Source organism: Artibeus jamaicensis, unplaced genomic scaffold (assembly GCF_021234435.1).
Source record: "Artibeus jamaicensis isolate MK-2021 breed Jamaican fruit bat unplaced genomic scaffold, CSHL_Jam_final contig_452, whole genome shotgun sequence".
In the NCBI taxonomy this organism is placed as follows: domain Eukaryota; kingdom Metazoa; phylum Chordata; class Mammalia; order Chiroptera; family Phyllostomidae; genus Artibeus; species Artibeus jamaicensis.
The window spans coordinates 6,685,104-6,706,677 of NW_026521837.1; the positions used below are offsets into that span (position 1 = coordinate 6,685,104).

Genomic DNA, 21,574 nt, shown 5'->3' on the forward strand with positions numbered 1-21,574 from the left:
CGAATGTACGGGTGGGAGTGGTAGGAAAGGAATGTGAATGGGCAGTGTGGGTTCAAATAATAAAAAGCCTTGTATATTATGCTAAGATTTAGATTGTATAATACAGAGACAGGTAAAGGTCAAGACCCACTGAAGAATTTTGATATGAGAAGTGACATCTTCATATTTGCATGATAAGTAATAACTCTGGCAGCAGAAAAGGAAAAATGGAGTCCAGGGGCAGACTAGGGTCAGTGAAACCAGTAAGAAGGCTAGTGTAGTAGTCACCTAATGATCAATCAATTCCCAAATCTGGCTGATTAATAAAATTGCCAAGGAAGCCTTTTAAAATGCAAATATCAGCCCTGCCATGATTTTTGACTCAGTAAGTCTGAGTTACCAGGTGATGGTGGCAATAATCCAAAATGAGAGGTGATGAAGAAACACTAGTGAGGGTGGGAGAGATTTAAGAGATACTCAGGCAGTGGAATTAACTCATTTTAGTGACTGATGGACATCAAGCTGGTGTGGATAGATGAGGCATTCATTAATCCCCAGAATACCGGTGGAGCGTCGCACGTTCAGGGCAGGGAAAGGTAATGAGAATCTATAGGACAGGAAGGTGCAAGTGATGGCAAGGCACCTGAATGAATTATATAGGAATGGTTTGCCGAGGAGAGCTCTGGGTTGAACACCTAGGACTGAGCCCAGGAAATAACAATGTTTAATTCTGATTGAGAAGAAAAAGCCCTCGAAGGAAACTGAAGACAAATCAGAGAAACAGAAAGATGACAAAAACCATTCAATATTCATTCAAGAATTGAAGGAGGGAGTTTGGTTAGGGGACAGTGTAAAGGGCCTGAACTTCAAGTAGAGGAGACTTAATTGATAATACCAGCAAAAGGGTGAGAGGCAAACCAACAATAGCAAAAGATTTCCTGGCTTAATACAGGAATGTTATGAGCAGGTATGTTTTTTAGGAACATACTTCTATCACTGGCAGAGAAGAGATGAGAAGGGGGTGAGCCTAGACGTGGGAGAAGAGTTAGAAAAATGTATGGCTATGAAAAGGGCCTCATCTAAGACAGTGGTAGTGGGTGGACACAAGACTCCCATGTCCAGAGATATGTCTAAGACAATATGAGTCCCAGTGGGAATTAGAAGGGGCCAGGAGTTAAGGATAAAAGTAAAGACTCTAGCTTGGTGGGCAAGGGCTGGCAAACTAAGGATGGAAAGAGTTATCCAACAGCAAGAGAGGCCCTGCTGCCTGATTCAACCCTCTAGGGAAAATTCTGGAGACAAAGGTTTGGTGATAAAGGAAAAGAGTCTTTATTCAAAAGCTACACAATTTTGGAATAATAGCTTTCCACCTGTATTAGTCACTTAGGCCTATCAATTAAGGTTAAAGTATTTAATTCCTAAATTCCCCTATCATCCACCCTATTTTTAATTACCTTATTTGTATAGGACTAGTTTACAAACTAAAACAACATAAGATACAAAAGCTACATGATTTTGGAAGAATGGCAGGCTCCTAGCTCAGAGGTCATGCCCTCTAGTACACCCAAAGAATAACCCTGCCACCCTCTGCCAGGCCAGCCCCACCCTAGGCTGTGCCCAGAGTTCCTTTCCATCCAAAATACCATCCTTTGGGAAATGCGTGTATATGCAGCACAATCATCCTGGCATCCTTGAGGAAGGCAGGAAGGAGGAAGAGCCCAAGAGCCAGTCTCTACCCTCCTCCTATTTTAAATCTTCTGGCCCATAATTCCATGTTCTCTGGAGGTATTCAGCTTTTCAGCCAATCTCAAGCTGTTTACCATTGCCATAAGCAACCTCCTCTTACCACCCTTCCCCCTCCCTCTCCCTACTCCTCAGTGATCTGATCAGATCTCTGTGTATCAAGATGGCAGCACAGACAAAGCTTTGGAGAAAATGTTCTTGGTGTGAGAAATTTGAATAACTAGCATGGCTTTTTACTGGTAGTGGGAAATATGGGTCCTGGTAGGTTGGACTAGAATTATGATTTAGAAGTCATTAGCAGTATGGAAATTGAAGTAAAATAGTCAACCAGGCAAATTTATATTTAATGAAAATAAACCAGGACCAGTGGTGCCCGTCAGGAGAGTCAGAATGCAGTACTCAGAATCAGACATGACGCCGTGGATACTGTCTGAACCCCACCCACTACAGTGAGACATGCACTCTTTGTTCTGGACACACTGGCATAGTCAGTGAAGAAATCTGTGGTTAGTTTTTGGCAAACACATCACACTGATGTTTCATACTGTCCAAAATTTGACTAAAATCTGTGGATGATTTCAGTTTAACTATTATTATTTTGGTCTCTTCTTGGTTATACTGGTGTAAATCATTTTATGAACCTAAGTATAGTGCTTTCCAACTATAGTGATTATATCAGATATGGGGCTTTTGGTGCAAGAACCAAAATACTCCACTAAAGATAGTTTATACTATGAAGACATTTATAGCTTCCATGCAACTAAAAGTCCAGAGGTAGGTATGGTCAGAGTTGGTTCGGCATATGAACGGTGGTGAGGAGCTGAGACTTTTCCCTCCTTTAGCTATCTGTCAGCCTCAGTATGTCTGATACATTCATCGAAGACAAAAGATGGTGGCAGCAGCTCCAAGCATAAAACATCCAAAACCAGACAGGAGAGGTGGGCATTTTTTTTTACTGATTATGCCATTACATTTGTTCTATTCCCCCCCCCCCCCCTTCCCCTTCACCCTGCACACCCCTCCCCCACCATTCCTCCCCCCTTTAGTTCATCAACATGTGCCTCAACTTCTTTAGATCTTGTATTTCCCCTGCTATTCTTACCCTCCCCCTATGTATTTTCTATCTACTGTCTATGCTACTTATTTTCTGTACCTTCTCCCCCCTTTTCTTTCTCTCACTCCCCTGTTGCTAACCCTCCTTGTGATCGTCATTTCTATGGTTCAGTCCTGATCTAGCTGTCCTCTTAGTTTGCTTTTGTTTTAGGTGTGGTTGCTGATAACTGTGAGTTTGCTGTCCTTTCACTATTCATCTTTTTTATCTTCTTTTTCTTAGGTAAGTCCCTTTAACATTTCATATAATAAGGGCTTGGTGATGATGAACTCCTTGAATTTGGTCTTATCTGAGAAGCACTTTATCTGCCCTTCCATTCTAAATGAAAACTTTGCTGGATAGATCAATCTTGGTTATAGGTCTTTGGTTTTCATGACATGGAATACCTCTTTCCAGCCCCTTCTTCCCCACAAGGTCTCTTTAGAGAAATCAGCTGACAGTCTGATGGGAGCTCCTTTGTAGCTGACTGTCCCCTTATCTCTTGCTGCTTCTAGGATTCTCTCCTTCATTTGAATCTTGGCTAATGTAATGATGATGTGCCTTGGTGTGTTCTTTCTTGGGTCCAACTTCTTTGGGACTCTCTGAGCTTCCTGGATTTCCTGGAAGTCTATTTCCTTTGCCAGATTGGGGACATTCTCCTTTGTTATTTGTTCAAATAAGTTTTCCACTCATGGCTGTTCCTCTTCCCCTTCTGGTGCCCCTATAATTCGGATGTTGGAATGTTTAAAGATGTCTTGAAGGTTCCTAAGCCTTTCCTCTTTTTCTGAATTCTTGTTTCTTCATCCTTTTCAGTTTGGTCATTTTTTTCCTCTTTCTGGTCCACTCCTTTGATTTGAGTCCCAGTTTCCTTTCCATTACTATTGGTTTCCTGTGTATTTCCCTTCATTTCAATTAGTTTAGCCTTCATATGTTCCTCTAATTTGTGACTAAAATCAACCAGTTCTGTGAGGATCCTGATCACCAGTATTTTAAACTGTGCATCTGAAAGTTTGGCTATTTGTTCATTGCTTAGATTTATCGGCTCTGGGGCTCTGAGTTGTTCTTGAGCTATGTTTTTATCTGTTGGTGCCTGTTAAGTATGAGGAGCAGAGCCTTAGTTGTTTACCAGAGTGGGGCCACCCAGGTCGCTGGTTTGTGATGCTATATATGGGGGCGGGGTCAGAGAGGAAGCAATGGTGGTCCTCTCTACTTGCCCAGTCTGTCCCACTGCTCACTCCCACCTGTTTATCTGAGCACAAATGTGCAAGCCCGCCGCCCTGCGCCATGCGGTCTCAATGCTCACCTCTTTACTGGTTTATCTGCATGCAAATGCTCCACCGCAGACAGCCAGCTGTGCCTCTTCCCTGTGTCTGCCCATAGCTAGCCTGCACCTGGGATCCGCACCTTCAGCTGCCTGCATACCACCCTGGTCGGGGATCTTTTTGGCCAACCTGCTCTGCTGCTGGCTTTGCCCCTCTTACCAGTTTAGCTGAGCATTTCATTGTTCTTGGACTCCATATTGTCGATTTTCTGTGTGGTTTGGTTGTGTTTATTATTGTTAAAACTTTGTTGTTTTTAGATTTGGTTGTGCGCGGATGCAAGGTATTTCCACCTACACCTCCATCTTTTGGCATTTTGATTCAGAGGTCTACCATCTTTCTTTCTTTTGTAAATTAAAAACAATTCATGTTCAGTAAAAGATATGAATCTTAAGTGTACAACTGAATGAGTATTGACACATGCACACACCCATATCCACTTCCCTACTGAAATATGGACCGTTTTTATCACCCCAGAGAGCTCCCTGAACACTATCCAAGTTAACCATGGACATCGCCACCACCCCTAATGCCATCCAGAGGCAACTGCAGCCCTTATCTCTTAAATATTTCTTGATTCTCTCTCTAATCAGGGGTGGAAATCTTTCCTAGAGGCGCTTTACTGTACATCTTCTTGGCCACAAATGTGTCTCTTCTGGCTTTTACATCAATCACTGACTAAAGAGTGACTATAACACCACTCTATTATAGACCATTTATATATGATTCATTCATCCCTTGGGGCTGCCCATCTGACCTCAACACATAGCTTCAGGTCCAAATAAAATTGTATTTTATTTAGTTATTTTAAGCAAGGAAAGAAGAGGGAAATGGCAGTATGGGTGTATGCATGTGGGGGCGACTTTTTCTGCATGCCCCCCCCCCCGACCGCCACGGATGAAAGTAAACATGACTGAGACATGATGTGATCTGCTTGGGGAGGAGAGGTGGTCATTTTCCCAGAGGAAAAAGGCTGTGAGCACTGGTCTGTTTCTCAGGGAAAAAAGGCGTTGAGCCCCCTCCTCTAGAGACTTTTATTGGGTTGTAATACATCGGAATACAGGGCAGCAAGAATCAAACAGTAGATAACATTTCAAAGAAATCTGAGGTCTTAGTCTGAGTCAGAGTCTGTCAGGAACAGAGTTTTAGGGTTTCCCGCTCGAACCCTTAACATATGAATGAAAGCACTCTTAGCAGAGCAGATTTCACAGGTTTATCAGGAAATTTTTGTGATGCCAGATTTTTCCCCAGGACACACTACCAAGGCAAGGAGCTGCACCCCTCCCCATCAGTTATTCAGGCGTAAGGGGATTAGAGCCAGGAAGCACTTCTCCCAGAAGACATGGGGACCTGGGCTTTGTCAAAGCCGGGGGCGAGAGTCCATTGCTCCCTCTTTGTTGCAGCTCCCCCCTCCCCGAGTCCTATGAAGGCCTCCCATGTGATCAAGAAGTCTGGCTTAGGTTGCCCCCTGCTGTGAGGGGTCTTACCCATCATTGACTTCCAACCAAGCTTTGGGGGCAGGGAGAGGAAACTGAGGCAGCATTTGCTACCAGAGGTAAGCTTTGTCTCCTGGGGCTCGCATTCCAAAGGTCATGGCTTGCCCTTAGCCACAGGGGGTCGAGATACAATTTCTTGAACCAGGCAGAGCAGTCTACAACAGATGCATGCACGCTCTCTCTCACACACATACCCCATTTTGTTACTCTTTACCAGACAATATCTGACCTATATTCTTCCAGCTTTATTTCACTTGCAAATATGTTTATTCAAATCAGTGATTAAAGTACTGATAACACAAATAAATGTAGAGACCCCTCCTGAAGTTAACACCAATTCACATCCAATGCTTTGGTCAAAGTTATTCATTCAGGACCAAATACAATCAATTTATACTCATCTGAGCCCCAAATCTCCATTTTAGCCCCCAAATATCATGAAAATGTCAGCCAATATTTTGACTTTGTTTCCTATCCCAGGGTACACAGAAGTGTGTTAGTGGACATGTTGAGTGTTTTTTCCCATTTAAAATACCTTTTTTGCTGTTTGATACCTTAGTGGTTTTCATGAGCCTAAGCTTATTTTCAGCTCAAATATTGAGTATTTATCAATTGTTTTGTGCCCGTTACCTCTTTTTGTACACATTGGAATGGTAACTTGAATTTGGATTGCCCTTTTATATTTACTATTTTCAGTATGTTGATGATTTCATTGTCAGCCTCCCAATTTCTTTTTTTCTCTAGCTTCCTCTTGGTTTATATGTTTCTATGATCTCAGTAACTTAAAAATTTGCTTTCTAAACAATGTCCAGTTTTATACATGTAACTGTGGCTAGCATATTCTTCATTATTAGGGAACCTAAAATGGCATTGGTACATCCTGTTAAAACAATGTCCATAACTTCTGTTTCATCCTTATTGGTTACAACTAAGTTCATAACATTGCAGCCCCCTGTTGCAATACCTACCCCCTCAGAGATAAGAGTATTAGCATGATAAGTAAAAAAATATATAAAATATTCTGCTTTAGCAGAATGATGCTTCCAGAGCATGGACGTGTAGTTTCCAGTCGTGACATCCGCCTGCCTCTGGGCCAGATCTGGAACTTGCACTGGGAGAGTAGCAGTCCTATGCATCCACCTCAGGTTTCTGTACTCAGCTCACACAGTATTTGTGGCTGATGTGTCTTATCCTGGACTCCCATGCTGTGTTCTCCACCATGCTTAAAGCTACGAGCTTAAGGATTTCTAGGCAGGGCACTCTTTTGTGTATCGCAATCAGTGTGATTTTACTTGCATAGGCTATAACCCTTTGTTGACATAGTCTCGAGATTACCTAAATCTCAGAAAGTTTGTCTTGCCTATTTTCATTATATTTGAGAATTTCCTCATTATTTTATCAGACCTCATTGAAAGGTATGACTGTTAAAAGTATTTATCAGACATAGAGCTGAAAGAAAGTCAATCACAGTTCTAACATTTTAAAAAGAAACCCCTCGCAAAGTACTACAAGAACCGAGAGAACAAATTAAAAGTAAATTCTTTCTATTTAGAAAACAATTTATTTCATTTTTTGGTAGCAAAACTCATATAAGTAGGTTTTTTTTCTGCTTATCTCTTTTTAATCACTGACATTTTCTCAGCTTCCATGTTACCTCAGGCATTGGGTTACACTTGATATTCTCCATGGTATTTCATTGTACCATTTTATCTGAGCATTGCTCTTCCCTGCGTGCAAATTTCAGTTTAAAGTTCTCTTCATAATTTTGGCAAGATTCCTGTCTAGTGTATTTCTGTCAGATGTGCTCTATCCCTTACAGTGCATCTGGTGTATTAATAACATGAGCCCCCATTTAAGAAAACCCAGTTTTTGACTTCTTTTGCTGTTTTGATAGGGTGCTACTTGGTACCCATTGCCTGTTAGTTCTTCAAAGACATGGCCTCAACTGGAAGAAGAAACAAAAACACCCTTTCAACACCCATGCCAAGTACATCTTATTATTCACTGCCATATGAGTCAACAAGAGTACAGTCTACAAATCTGATAAGTTTCAGGAAACCTCCCAAGGGAACCTTCCCTATCAGTTTCATCATGATTCACCTCAATGTAAATGAGACAGAAGTAGATGCCCCCCCCTCTTTCCCCTCATCTGGAGGGTTTAGTTTGGATGTTTATCCTCTAACTCTCAATTATAAATCTTAAGAGACCTACATGCATTTACCTAATGTGTAAAGAATGTTATAAATTATCAGCCAATGCATATAAATATTTAGATAGTATTATCAAGAATTCCTTTATGGGTCTTAAAAATACTCTCCTTTATTGATAATAGTTACAAATGATTACAGATATGGGACTTAAAATCTAAAGTTGAACTTGAAAGTATGCCAGACACAAGAAAGACAAAAAGACACAGTAATACTGTCTAAAGGAATTTTGCAGTTTACTCAGTAGGCTAGCACTCCTGAACATGGACATAAGCGTATGTCATATCCCCCTCTACCACCAGACTACCACAGAAAGGGGGCACACCCGATCAACCACAACACTGAGCACACATTAAATGCTTCTGAGATGATTTTATAGCAGCAAGGAAACATCAGTTCAAATTATTCTCTAATCTTAGAAGAATACAAACACTGATACACAGAATAGACTTCATAAAAAGAATTAAATAAACATAGGAATGATATTCTGAAATTATATCTATATGGAATTTTTATGACAAAGAAAGATTTAAATAAACGACTTTCATGCAAAATACAGCAATACTGGAAATTAAATAGCAATTTTTACTTACTTTTACTATGACGAGCTTCATTGGGTTTTCAAACCTGTGGTTATCATTTTCTACGCATTCTACTTCAAACAGGGTATTGTACTTTTCTAGTATTGTAGCCATTATCTTGTTGCAGAGCTCTTGTTCTTTCACGCATTCAAGCCCAGGTGGCACACTAAAAATAAAGGGAGACATCGAATTACTCTGGGAAAAGTTTTCAATTAGCAATAATTGTGCCTCAGATAAACCACACTGGCTACAATACTGCCACTGCACCAAGCCAAGGCGAATTACTTTGTAAAAACAAAAACGCCAGAACAGCTATTTCAGGTGTACAGTTTGACATCTCAATGACTGAGCAGCCTTCTTACAAGAACATATGGGATTTTCAATAAGCTTTCTGGCAAACACAAGGCCTGCAGGCCAAATCCAGCCCTCCACTTTGTTTTATCCAGCCCGGGACCTTGTTTCCACCCAGTGGCAGTGCTGAGCTCCTTGCCCCTAATTAAGGAGTAGTTACATTTATACAGGCCTAAAATTATATTTGGCCCTTTGAAGGCAACTGCAAGGCTGATGTGGCCCCTGGTGAAAATGAGTCTGACACCCCTGCTTTATGGTGACACATACGATGTTGTTGGGACAACTGCTGATTCCCAAGATCTGATCTGAATCAACAGCCTGTGCTGAATAAGAAAAGTACTTGTTGTTCAGAAAGAAGTGATAGGTTAATATAATGTGCAATAATGTGTTGCATATGTTAGGAATAATGTGTTGTATATGTTAGGAATTGCTACATGTAAGGTGACATTTACATAAAAGTAAAAGCCATAAAGTGTCATGACAAAAGAATGGGTATTTTATCATGACAGAAGTACTCAGCCACACAAATAATAGTGTTGCAATCTTTAATGATTTCTTAGATAATGTGCAAAAAGTACAAAAATTTGAGGAAAAGATGAATATTACTGGGGAAAAATACTGATAATTGTTGAAGCTTTGTGAAGGGTACACAGAAGATTTATTAAACTATTTTGTCTTTTTGGTATGTCTAAAAATTTCCATAATTTAAACAAAAGTGGGAAAAACCCTCTGAATGCAGAGGACATCACAATATAAAAAAAAAAGATAACTATCTCTTCAGTACGATTAGTGGAATACAAGGTCTGTCCGGAAAAAGCCCAACTATTGTTAACGTAACAAGAACAGTTTACATGACAATGATGTAACCTGGCAGCCAAGGAGAGTGGACTGGAATGTGCACGTGTGAACAGTGAGGACTTCACTGTACTAGTGGGGACAGTAGATGCTGTTGAGTGAGTATATGTGGCTGTTGCATTCAAAACAACTGAGCAAATAGGGCAATGAATCTGCATCAAAGTTTGTTTTAAGCTTGAACAGTCCTCTGCAGAAACTATTTTGATGATTGAGAAGGCCACAGCTCTTGGCAGCTGGTGATTGGCAGCTTCATCACAACAAAGTGCCTGCTTGTGCATCACATCTCATGCAGAGTGTTTTGGCAAAACATCAAATCACCCAGGATAGTCAACCCTGCTACAGCTTAGATTTGGAGACCTGTGACTTCCAGCTTTTCCCAAAACTAAAATCATCTTTGAAAGAGAAGAGATTTCAGATCATGGATAAGAGTCAGGAAAATACGACGGGAAAGCTGATGGCAACAGGGAGAACTGTGTGAGATCCCATGGTGCCTACTTTGAAGGAGACTTAGGCATTATTGTCCTATGTACAATGCTTCTTGTATCTTGTATCTTGTTCAACAAATGTCTGTATTTTTCCTAGTATGTGGCTAGATACTTTCTGGACAGACCACAGTGTGTAAAGAATTCCTACTAATAATAAGAAAGTGAATTATTAAAAAAGAGACAAAAACGTGAGTTTAAAAACTTATAGAAGAAAATATTGATACTTGGACAGTCAATAATATGAAATGTTATTTAACATTATTGAGTAGCCTATGTATTCCCAAGGAAAAGCTTTAAAAAGATCTAAAAAGACCTTAAGTTTACACCTTAGGCTGATCTTGGCATAAGGGTGTCTACACAATTTTAAAAAAAATCAATAAAAATATATACAGCAAAGCCTGGGGGGAAAGAAGAAAAGGAGAATCTGATTTCCAGAGTTACCAGAAAGTATACAAAGTAACAGGAAAGTATGGCTTTTTCGAGGAAGAAAACATTGACAGAAATTGTCCCTGAAAAAAAGACACAATGGTAGATATAATAAAGATGTTGAAAGAACTGTTTAAAGATGCCCACCCCCACAACTAAAGGGAGATGTGACAAAAGTCAAGAAAATAGTATGTGAATAAAATGGAAATATCAATAAAAAGAAATACCAAAAAGAAGCTGAAAGAAATTCTGGAGATGAAAAATACAGTAACTGCAATGAAAAATTTCCTATAAGAATTCAAAGGCATATCCGAGCCAGCAGAAGAAAGAATCAGTGCACATGAATATAGGACAATGGAAATTACTGAGACTGAGGAACAGGAAGAAGAAGATTAAGAAAAGAAGACAGAGCAAATTCTTGACTTCTGGCCAAGATGGAGGCATAGGTGAAAACACTGCGCCTCCTTGCACAACCACGTTTAAAGACAACAAAGTTTTAGTAACAAAAACACAACAAAAACACAGAAAACTGAACTAAACGGAAGTCCGACAACAACAAACCTTTCAGCCTGACTAGTAAGAAGGGCGGAGCCAGTGACTGGCAGAGCAGGGTTGTGCAGGAAAACTCAGCCAGACTGACCCAGGCACATGGATGCCAGTTGGCAGATCCCAGTTGTGGGATTGTGACAGGCGGACCCAGTGAGGGCACAAGGCAGCAGGCTGACCGCGGTCACACATTCTCATGCAGATAAACCAGGTGAAGGAGCAAGCAGTGAGACAGACCACACAGGCCCCATCTGCTTGAAGGAAGCAGCAGAGGGGACCACTATTGCCCCTCTCTGACCCTGCCCCCACATACAGCGTCACAACCCAGGGACTGGGTTGCCTTGCCTTGGTGAACACCTAGGGCTCTGCCCCTCATACAAAACAGGCGGGAACAGAGCAAAACATTATGGCTCAAGAAGAACTCAAACCCCCTGAGCTTATAACTCTAAGCAACCAAGAAATTGCCAACCTATCAGATGCACAGTTCAAAATACTGGTGATCAGGATGCTCAGAGAACTGGTTGATTTTAGTCACATATTAGAGGAACAAATGAAGGCTAAACTAATTGAAATGAAGGGAAATGCACAAGGAAATAGTGATGGAAAGCAAACTGGGACTCAAATCAATGGAGTGAACCAGAAGGAAGAAAAAAATGACCAAACAGAAAAGAATGAAGGAACAAGAATTCAAAAAAAGGAGGAGAGGCTTAGGAACCTCCAGGACATCTTTAAACATTCCAACATCCGAATTATAGGGGTATTACAAGGGAAAAAGGAACAGCAACAAGTGGAAAACTTATTTGAACAAATGATAAATGAGAACTTCCCCAATCTGGCAAAGGAAATAGACTTCCAGGAAGTCCAGGAAGCTCAGAGAGTCCCAAAGAACTTGGACCCAAGAAAGAACACACCAAGGCACATCATCATTACATTAGCCAAGATTAAAATGAAGGAGAGAATCCTAGAAGCAGCAAGAGATAAGGGGACAGTCACCTACAAAGGAACTCCCATCACACTGATTTCTCAAAAGAGACCTTACATGCAAGAAGGGGCTAGAAAGAAGTATTCCAAGTCATGAAATCCAAAGACCTACATCCAAGATTGCTCTATCCAGCAAAGCTTTCATTTAGAATGGAAGGGCAGATAAAGTGCTTCTCAGATAAGATCCAATTCAAGGAGTTCATCATCACCAAGCCCTTATTATATGAAATGTTAAAGGGACTTATCTAAGAAAAAGAAGATAAAAATATGAACAGTGAAAGGACAGCAAACTCACAGTTATTAAGAGGACAGCTAGATCAGGAGCAAACCATAGAAATGAAGATCACATGGAGGGTTAGCAACAGGGCAATGGGAGGAGGGGAAGGGGGGAGAAGGAACAGAGAATAAGTAGCATAGATGGTAGGTAGAAAATAGAGAGGGGGGAGGGCAAGAATAGTATGGGAAATACAGAATCTAAAGAACTTGAGACATGTGGACATAAACTAAAGGGGGGGATGATGGGGGAGGGGATGTGCAGGGTGGAGGGGAATGAAGGGGGGGAAATAGGACAACTGTAATGGCATAATCTATAAAATATATTTTAAAAAAAGAAAAGAAAAGAAGACATAATCTAATGGACCCACAGGACACTAGCAAGTGGATGAACATACCCAGTATGGGAGTTCCAGAAGGAAAAGAAAGAGAGAAACAGGCGGAATGAGTATTTAAAGAAATAATGGCTGAAAAGTTCATGATGAAAGACATGAATATAAAAATCAAAGCAGCTCAGAAGACCCTAAGAGGCTTGCATTGAGATGTATTACAATTAAACTTTTGAAGGACAAAGAGAAAGAGAGTCTTGAAAGCAGAAAGAGATCACATACAAGGGATCCTCAATTAGACTGTCAACATATTTCTCATCAGAAACTTTGGATGTCAGAAGACTGATATATCCAAAATGCCAAAACTAAAACTTGTCCACTAGAATTGTATATCTGGCAAAAATGTCCTTCAAAAGTGAGGGACAAGCTAAGATATTCCCAGATAAACAAAAGCTTAGGGAGTCAGCCACCCCTAGACCAGGCCTGTAAGAAATGCTCAAGGAGGCACTGCACAGTGAACTGAGAGAACATGGACTAGGAACTTGAGGTCTTATGGAGAAAGAACGATCTCAATAAAGGTAAATATATGGGCAAATATAAAAGGTAGTATTATTATAGCAGTGGTTTGTAACTGCACTTTTTATTTTCTACATGATTTAAGAAACTACTACATTTAAGGCACAAAATTAATTAGTGTAAAAGCCAGTAAGACTATAACTTTGATTTGTAACTCCAAATCTTGTTTTCTGCATGATTTAAGAGACAATGCATTGAAAGGAATTATTAGTTACCCTAGTAGCAAAAGCAGACAAGGAACCATCAAGAAAAAGACATTAGAGGTTAATATCCCTAATAACCATAGATGCAAAAATCCAAAACAAAATATCAGCAAGCTACATTCAACAATACATTAAAAACATCATATACTATGATCAATTCAGATTTATTCTAGGGATGAAAAGATGGTTCAACATCTGCAAATTGATCAGTATGATATACCACATCAACAAAATAAAAGGTAAGACTTATTTGATCCTCTCAATAGATGCAGAAAAAACATTTGACAAAACACCCACTTATGATAAAAATTCTCAACAAATGGGTATAGAGGGAACATACCTCAACATAATATAGATCATATATGATAAGTCTAGAGTTGACACCACCATACTTAACAGTAAAAAGTTGAAAGCTTTCCTCTAAGATTAGACACGACAAAGATGCCCACACTCATCACATCTACTCAAATGTTCTGGAAGTCCTGGATGCAGCAACCCAGGCAGGTGTGTAATTGGTGTGGCTCAGTTGATTGGGCACAGTTGCATAAAGCAAAAGGTTGCCTATTTGATTCCCAGTCAGGGCAGGTGCCTGCACTGTGTTTTTTTTAAAGGCTTAAGTAGGTAAAGAAGGATGAGATATTTCATTTGTAACCTCTCTTTGTACTGTCATCATCTGCTTCATCAATACTTTTAGAATACCTTCAGTTCACCAGGACTGAATGTACCTAACTGTATTATCATTAGATCACATTACACAATCTTGTCCACATTCATTCCATGCAAATAAATGCTGACATGCTGAGACAGTCTCTCTTACGTAGTTCTCTGCAAAATAGAAAAAAAAATCTATTGCTTAAAGTAACCACTGAAAGTCAGGCTTAATAAACTTTCTACAAGGTAAAAATTTCCAAGTGTATATTGTCCTATGAGTCTATTGTAATTGACCTATATTCATTTATGTTATAATTACAAATAGGGTGTAAATGAAAAACTGGAAGATTTTTAAGAAAGATAACATTCAATAATAAAGTTCTCAATGTTTCTTGGAATTGAGGTGAGGCTATGGAAACAAAAATTTCTAGAAGTGTTTATGTACCTGGCTGCACCGTAGGCAATGTTTTCCTTTTTAAAAATGACTGATATTGGTGTGTCCAGGTGTTCAATTTGTATTAAGCACATCAGCTTTCATTTCCCCCCTAATATTGCAGATTTTATAAATAGTGCCACTTATTAATCCAAGGGATGAGTCAGTCTTTTCTCCTCGAAAGTACCAACAGAAGATAAAACTTCCTAAATGAAAGTTCTAGGGGGACACAGATACTCCCCTTGCTGCCGGCCACATCCTTCAGACTCCCGGTGCTGGAACCAGAACCAGAAGGTGGTAGGTTGTGCAGGTGATTTCCCCCAAGCCCCAACCAAGGTATCATTTTACCAGAGCCAGAAAGCTATTTAAGAAAATTAAGTAGATCAGCACATGTAGCTGTGAACCAGCTCCTTCTGGCTTCAGTAACTGCTTTTAACGAGGGATTTCAGGTCATGACCGCACGTGGGAACTGTGAGAAGTGTCCTTGGGGTGAATACCACCCAGGGCGTGGCAGGGATCCTCCCAGCCTGGAGTTGGCAGTGTCGGAAGCCACCATGTGCATTCCTAGCAGATCTGGCTGTGGGAGGTGGGTAGGGTGGGGCAGGCCAAAGGGATCTCCAGGACCATCAGCCCACATGGACTCCACCAGTGGGAAGACCTAGGCATCTGATGTTTTGAAAAAGCCAGTTTGGAGCAAAAAGGGTCCACCTCCTCCTCAGAGGAGGACCCTTGACTCTCATCTCTGGCTGAGCTAGTGGCTCCAGAGAGCAGGAGGTGAAGCACCTTGCACAACAGCATACAAAACATGGAGGGCAGAGTGAGTCTCTGTCAGTCAGCCAGAGGGAAGAAACCACGAAAAACAACCCAATAACTAAAACCCAATTACAACCACATAAAGTCATAAAGGGCAGCAAAAGAGCATCAAGTTGAGGAGATCGAGGAGACTACACCACTAAGTCCCACAGGTCTCCTACCACAGAAGATCACACCAACAAGACAGTGAGTCAAAGCAGATAAATCTAATAAGCAGGAAAAAACCAAGAAGAGTCATCTAAAATGGGGAGACAAGGAAACAATTCCCAATCAAAAGAAGAAAGAACCCTCCTCAGAAAGACTGCTAAATGAAATCAAGGCAACCAAATTATCAGACATTGAGTTCAAAATAATGGTTATAAGGATGCTCAAGAAGTTCGGTGAAAACTTCAAAGAACTCAAGGGAAGTTTCAAGGAACTTATTGTGAACCACACCAGCATTAAAAAGGACATGGAAACTATCAACAACAACCAGGAGGGAATGAAGAATACAATATCTGAATTGAAGAACACAGCAGAAGGAATTAAAAAGCAAGTTAGATGAAGCAGAGGATCAAATCAATCCGCTGGAGGACAAGGTAGAAGACAATGTCTAATCAGATCAAAAAAATAAAAGAAATAGACTCGAAAAGAACAAAAAGGGGTTAAGGCAGCTGCAGGACAACATGAAACATAATAATATCCGTATCACAGAAATACAATAAGGAGAAGAAGAGAAACAAGAGACAGAAAACCTGTTTCAAAAAGTAATGATAGACAACTTCCCTTATTTATTAGAATGATGACAGAAAAAGTCACACAAGTCCAGGAAGCACAGAGGGTCTCATCAAGAAAAATTCAATGAGGCCCACTGCAAGAAAAATCATAATAAAAATGGCAAAATTCAAAGACAAACAGAGAATCTTAAATACAGCAAGGGAAAAACAGATAGTAATATATAAGGGAGCTCCCATAAAGCTAGCAGATGATTTCTCAATAGAAACACTACCAGCCAGAAAAAAATGGCAAGAAATATTCCAAGTAATGAAAAGCAAAGTTTTGTAACCAAGACTACTCTACCCAGCAAAGCTCTCAATTAAAATGGAAGGTGAAATAAGGAGTTTCCCAGACAAAGAAGGCTAAAAGATCATACCTCCACCAAACCAACATCACAAGTCATGCTAAATGGACTGTTTTAAGAAGAGGAAGAAAAAGAGTGAGAGAGAGAGAGAGAAACACAGGTACAAAGGGGAAAAATAGCAATGAATAAGTACCTATCAATAATAACCTTAAATATAAATGTATTAAATGCTCCAAATCAAAAGACACACGTTAGCCAAATGGATGAAGAAAACGTGACCTGCATATATACTGCCTACAAGAGACCCACCTCAGAACACAAGATCTATACAGACTGAAAATGAAACATTGGGAAAAATATTACAAGCAAATGGACAGGAAAAAAAAAGCTGGGGTAGCAATACTTATATCAGATAAAATAGATTTGGAAACAAAGGCCATAAAAAGAGTCAGAGAAGGTCACTTCATAATACTGAAGGGAAGAATTCATCAAGAAGATATGAACACAGTAAACATACATGCAACCAACATAGGAACACCCAAATATATATATGAAAATCTTGGAGGACTTCAAGAATTATAGACAGTAACACTCTTATAGTGGGGGATTTTAACACCCCACTGTCAACAATGGACAAAACTTCCAAACAAAAAATCAAGAATGATATTTTGGCATTGATCAACACTCCAGGTCAAATGCACTTAACAGAACCCTTCAACCCAAAGAAGCAAAATATACATTCTATTTAAAGGCACATGGAGAATTCTCAAAGACAGACCACATGATAGGACACAAAATGAGCCTCAACAAATTCAAGAAAGTTAAAATCATATCAAGGATTTTCTCAGATCACAATGGCTTCAAAATGGTTTAGAAACCAACCTAAAGAAAAAAACTAAAAAACAGTCAAATTCATAGAAACTGAATAATATGTTATTATACAATAAATGGGTTAACAACAAGATCAAGAAAGAAATCAAAGAGTTTCTGGGAACAAATGAAAATGAACTTACAACAACCCAATACCTATGGTAAACAGTGAAGTCCTGAGAGAGAAGTTCATAGCAATATCTAAAGAAAGATAGAAACACTTCAAATAAACAATCTAACCCCACAACTACAAGAAATTGAGGAACAACAAACAAAAGCCCAGAGCAAGTAGAGGAAGGAAATAAGATCAGAGCCGAATTAAATGACAGAGACTAAAAGAACAATTCAAAGGATCAATAAATCCAGGAGCTGGCTCTTTGAAAAGATAAACAAAATTGACAAGTCTTTAACCAGACTCATGAAGAAAAAAATGGAGAGGACCCAAATAAAGAAAATCAGAAATGACAATGGAGAAATTACAACTGCTACCACAGAAATACAATGGATTGTAAGAAATTACTACAAACAACTATATGCCAAGAAATTTGAAAATCAGGGCTAAATGGACAAATTTCTGGAAACATATAACCTTCCAAAACTGAATCAGGAGAAGCAGAAAGACTGAATAGACCGGTAACAGCTGGTGAAATTGAAGCAGTAATCAAAAAACTCCTGGCACACAAAAGCCCTGGACTGGATGGCATCACAGGAGAATTTTACAAAACACTTAGAGAAGAGTTAACCCCTTATCCTGCTCAAACTATTCCAAAAAATTCAAGAAGAGAGAAGACTCCTGAACTCTTTTTATGAGGCCAGCATTATCCTAATTCCAAAACCAGATAGACCCAACAAAGAAAGAAAACTACAGGCCAATATCACTGATGAATATAGATGCTAAAATTCTCAACAATATATTGGAAAACTGAGTTCAGCAATAAATTGTAAAAAGATCATACACCATGATCAAGTGGGATTCATCCCAGGGATGCAAGCATGATACAATATTCACAAATCAATAAATGTCATACATCACATAAACAAAAGGAATGAAAAAATCACATGATTATATCAATAGATGCTGAAAAAGCATTTGATAAAGTACAGCATCCATTTATGATAAAAACACTCAGCAAAGTCTGAGTATAGGGGGCACTCCTCAACATAATGAAGGCCATATGTCATAAAAAAGTCATTTAATAAGCTGTCTGGATTTTAAATTGATGATATAAAAGAAGTCAGTTAAATATTTCTGGGATGTGCACTATTCACTCAGAGTAATTATTAACCTTTCTGGACACTGAAATGTGAATGGATAATATTCTTAAACTAAAAAGAATCTAAATGTTTATCAAGAGGGAAGTAAATTACAAAACATAAAGGAATACTATAATAACTTATAACAGTGGTGTATAGATTAATATTTGCTGACATAAATGTTAATGACATTATTTAATTGCTGAAGTTAGTAATAGTATAGTATCAGCATTTCTTTTATGTAAAATGCATTAAATTTCTGTATAGATATTTTTTAAAAAATATTCAGAAAAATGTGAATAGCAAGGGTCACTGGGTAATTTTTATTTTTTACTTTTGCCCTTTTTGGTATTATTTTAGTTACTAAAAAAACAAGTGATATTTTAATGAAACTAATAATGTTGCTTGGAAATTTTTAGAAGTGAGAAAAGTATGTGCTTCTATGAAGCTTAATAATCAGATAACAGTATCATTACCCCACCCAGATGAAACAAACAACCTTTAGTAAGATGTTCACTTGTTCTATAGCAACAGATTGGCTGCCCAGAAAGATTACTAATGCATTAACTGTTTCATTTGAAATCTTTCTAGTAACGACAAGATAACTTCACCTTAGTGTTTCCAATAGTGAGACAATATTCACTGGTAAAAAAGGCATTACTAAACATCAAACTATACACTTTACATAAATAACTTCTGTAAAAAGGACACAAAACTATACTACGAGAAAGATAAGGAAGCTCCTTCTACCTGTGAGTAGTAAGTAGCATTCCCACATGTGGTACTTTTGGAACGTATACGACCTGTATACTCTTAGATTAACTAAATTAAAATCTAATACCTGATAGCACTGAAAATTAATTTTATACCCAAATTTTGTTACACAGTGTGGTTAACCTTAAAAAATGTCTCTACTGAATAAGTAATGCTGATGAGTGTATTCTTTCTGCCTCTGTAGAATGTTTGCAATTTCCCTAGAGTTACAAGAGCAGGGTCTCCTTTCAAACATTAAAAAAAAACATACTTCGTAGCTCCTTGTTTATATGTTTAAGATTCCAGGCTGTTATTTGGTGCTAAAACTTATACCATACTGACATCAAAGGTATTTCAAGCTCACAGACATTTACTTAATAGGTGCAAGTGGTGAATGAGTCATCTGACAGCCGAGCCAATGAATAAATGAATGCTTAGTGTAAACTCCTTAGTGTACAGCACACTCCTCAGGCAGGTCCCATTGAACAATAACACCAATAAAAAAGCAGCCGTAAACAACTCTTGAGCCAGAAAACTCAGTGGGTTTGACTTCCATTCAACACAAATAGAATATGGGAGAGGAGGGTGGGCAGGGCAGGGGTGAGTCATGGGGGAAAATGTGGACAACTGTAACTGAACAATAAAAAAAATTCAAAAAAAAAAGAAAATTCCCTGAATAGTCAACAAGAAATTAAAGTAGTTGCAGTCTGCCTACATAGGTTAGGCAACAGGATATAGTGATAAGAGTTGATCTGCATATCTCTCATATGACTGAGAACAACCACAACTGTTAATTTAATAAATATGTAAACATTTTTTGATTCAACAAATATTTACTATTTATTTTCTTTGCTGGTGTGAAGTGCTTGAGACAATACCAAGACTAAGGGTAGGAGAGCCCTGTCCTACAGAAGTTTATATAATGGGGTGGGGGGATAAGAAAATTATATAGAATATAATTATATAAATATAAATTTATAAATTATATACTTATAATATATGATTAATAGAATATTCCCCTAAGAAAGGTACAAACTAGTTCAAGATAGGTCACAAGGGGTAAGAATTATGTGTTTCGGGGGCTTGTCTATTTGGAGGTTAAAAAGTATCATTATTATTATTAGGAAAGGCCTTTTGCAGGAGAAGGTATTTGATACAGGACTTAAAGACTAGGTAACAAGTTAATACAATCACATTCTTCTAGAATCTCCTCACAGAGAGCACCAACCAGTAGAGTAAATCAAGAATCTAACACGCAATCTGCACTCTGTAGATATTCTGAAACAGAATAACTACAAAGATGTATTTGCATGCTGGTATTAATATTCTTACTGACTCTTCTGATGTAATGAGAAAACAATCACAGCACAACCTTACATTCTTTACCTTCTCTGTCCTTTTATAATTGAACAGGCAGTACTAGGGTATTTTAATTCTACAATTTAAGCAGCTGTAATATTCCAGGTTTCCTGTGCGATGAGCATTAGGTCATTCTTTGCCTTAAGTGGAAATGAGACAGTATAGAGACTTGGACTTGAGAATGGGGAAAAAAAAAGCCAGGTGGCCAAGAAGCCAAGGTAAGACCAAGTGGAATGTTGAAAAGGCTGACCACAAGAAATGTCACCATTCCTTCACTCCCTGCTCCAAGAAAAAAAATTCAGAATTTTATCTTCCTACTAACTGCTTGATTTTTCTACCCTGACACAGACAAGTCCACAAGTCTTTTTGCCAAAGCCTGTCTTTTTGTGCAAGCCCTCTTTATCCTCAGCTTATGAAATCAGAGCCAGCCCCCTGAACATGGCCAGGGGACCTTTCCTTCCTCTTTGCTGCCTCCCTTGTGCTCAAGCATAAGCTTGGAAAAATCTGTCTGGAAATTTCTCTGGGTTTTCCTGAGAAATCCCAGGATTTCTGTCTTGAAGAATCCAAGCCGCCCAACACTGGTAACAGGAATAATAATGCCTTTCACTGAGAGAGAAACATAAAAAAACAAGACATCTGTGGGTTATACATGAACTACAAAGTGATCCAAACAGACTCTGGGTTTGCTCCTCTATCAAAAATATGCAGTAAATTTCTCTCTCAAACAAAATATCTCTCTAAGAATGGAAAGTAAAGAGCAATCCATTTAGAAGATTAAGAAGGAAGAAAAAAAATGTTCCAATGTTATGGAATATTTAAGACACTGAAAAGAAAGTTAAATATAGGCAAAATTATCTTTATATAAGACCTTTATGAAAAAAATGTGTTTAAAAAACACATAACAGAAAATTTACTATGTTAATAACCATTTTAAGGGTACT

At 38.8% G+C, this 21,574-nt stretch overlaps 1 protein-coding gene and 1 pseudogene across 8 annotated transcripts in view; both read right to left on the reverse strand.

Annotated features, from left to right (window-relative positions):
• The window catches only part of FAM13A (family with sequence similarity 13 member A), a 291,012-nt gene that overhangs the window by 184,717 nt on the left and 84,721 nt on the right, over nucleotides 1-21,574 (reverse strand). For 7 of the 8 annotated variants that reach the window (XM_053666331.1, XM_053666328.1, XM_053666326.1 and 4 more), the window contains exon 5: nucleotides 8,428-8,581. In XM_053666331.1, the coding sequence (XP_053522306.1) occupies nucleotides 8,428-8,581 (154 nt within the window). Of the gene's footprint in view, nucleotides 1-8,427; nucleotides 8,582-13,780; nucleotides 13,846-21,574 lie in introns of those variants that run through there. The other variant, XM_053666333.1, reaches the window with a different exon arrangement.
• LOC119046138 (uncharacterized) lies at nucleotides 8,568-8,688 on the reverse strand (annotated as a pseudogene).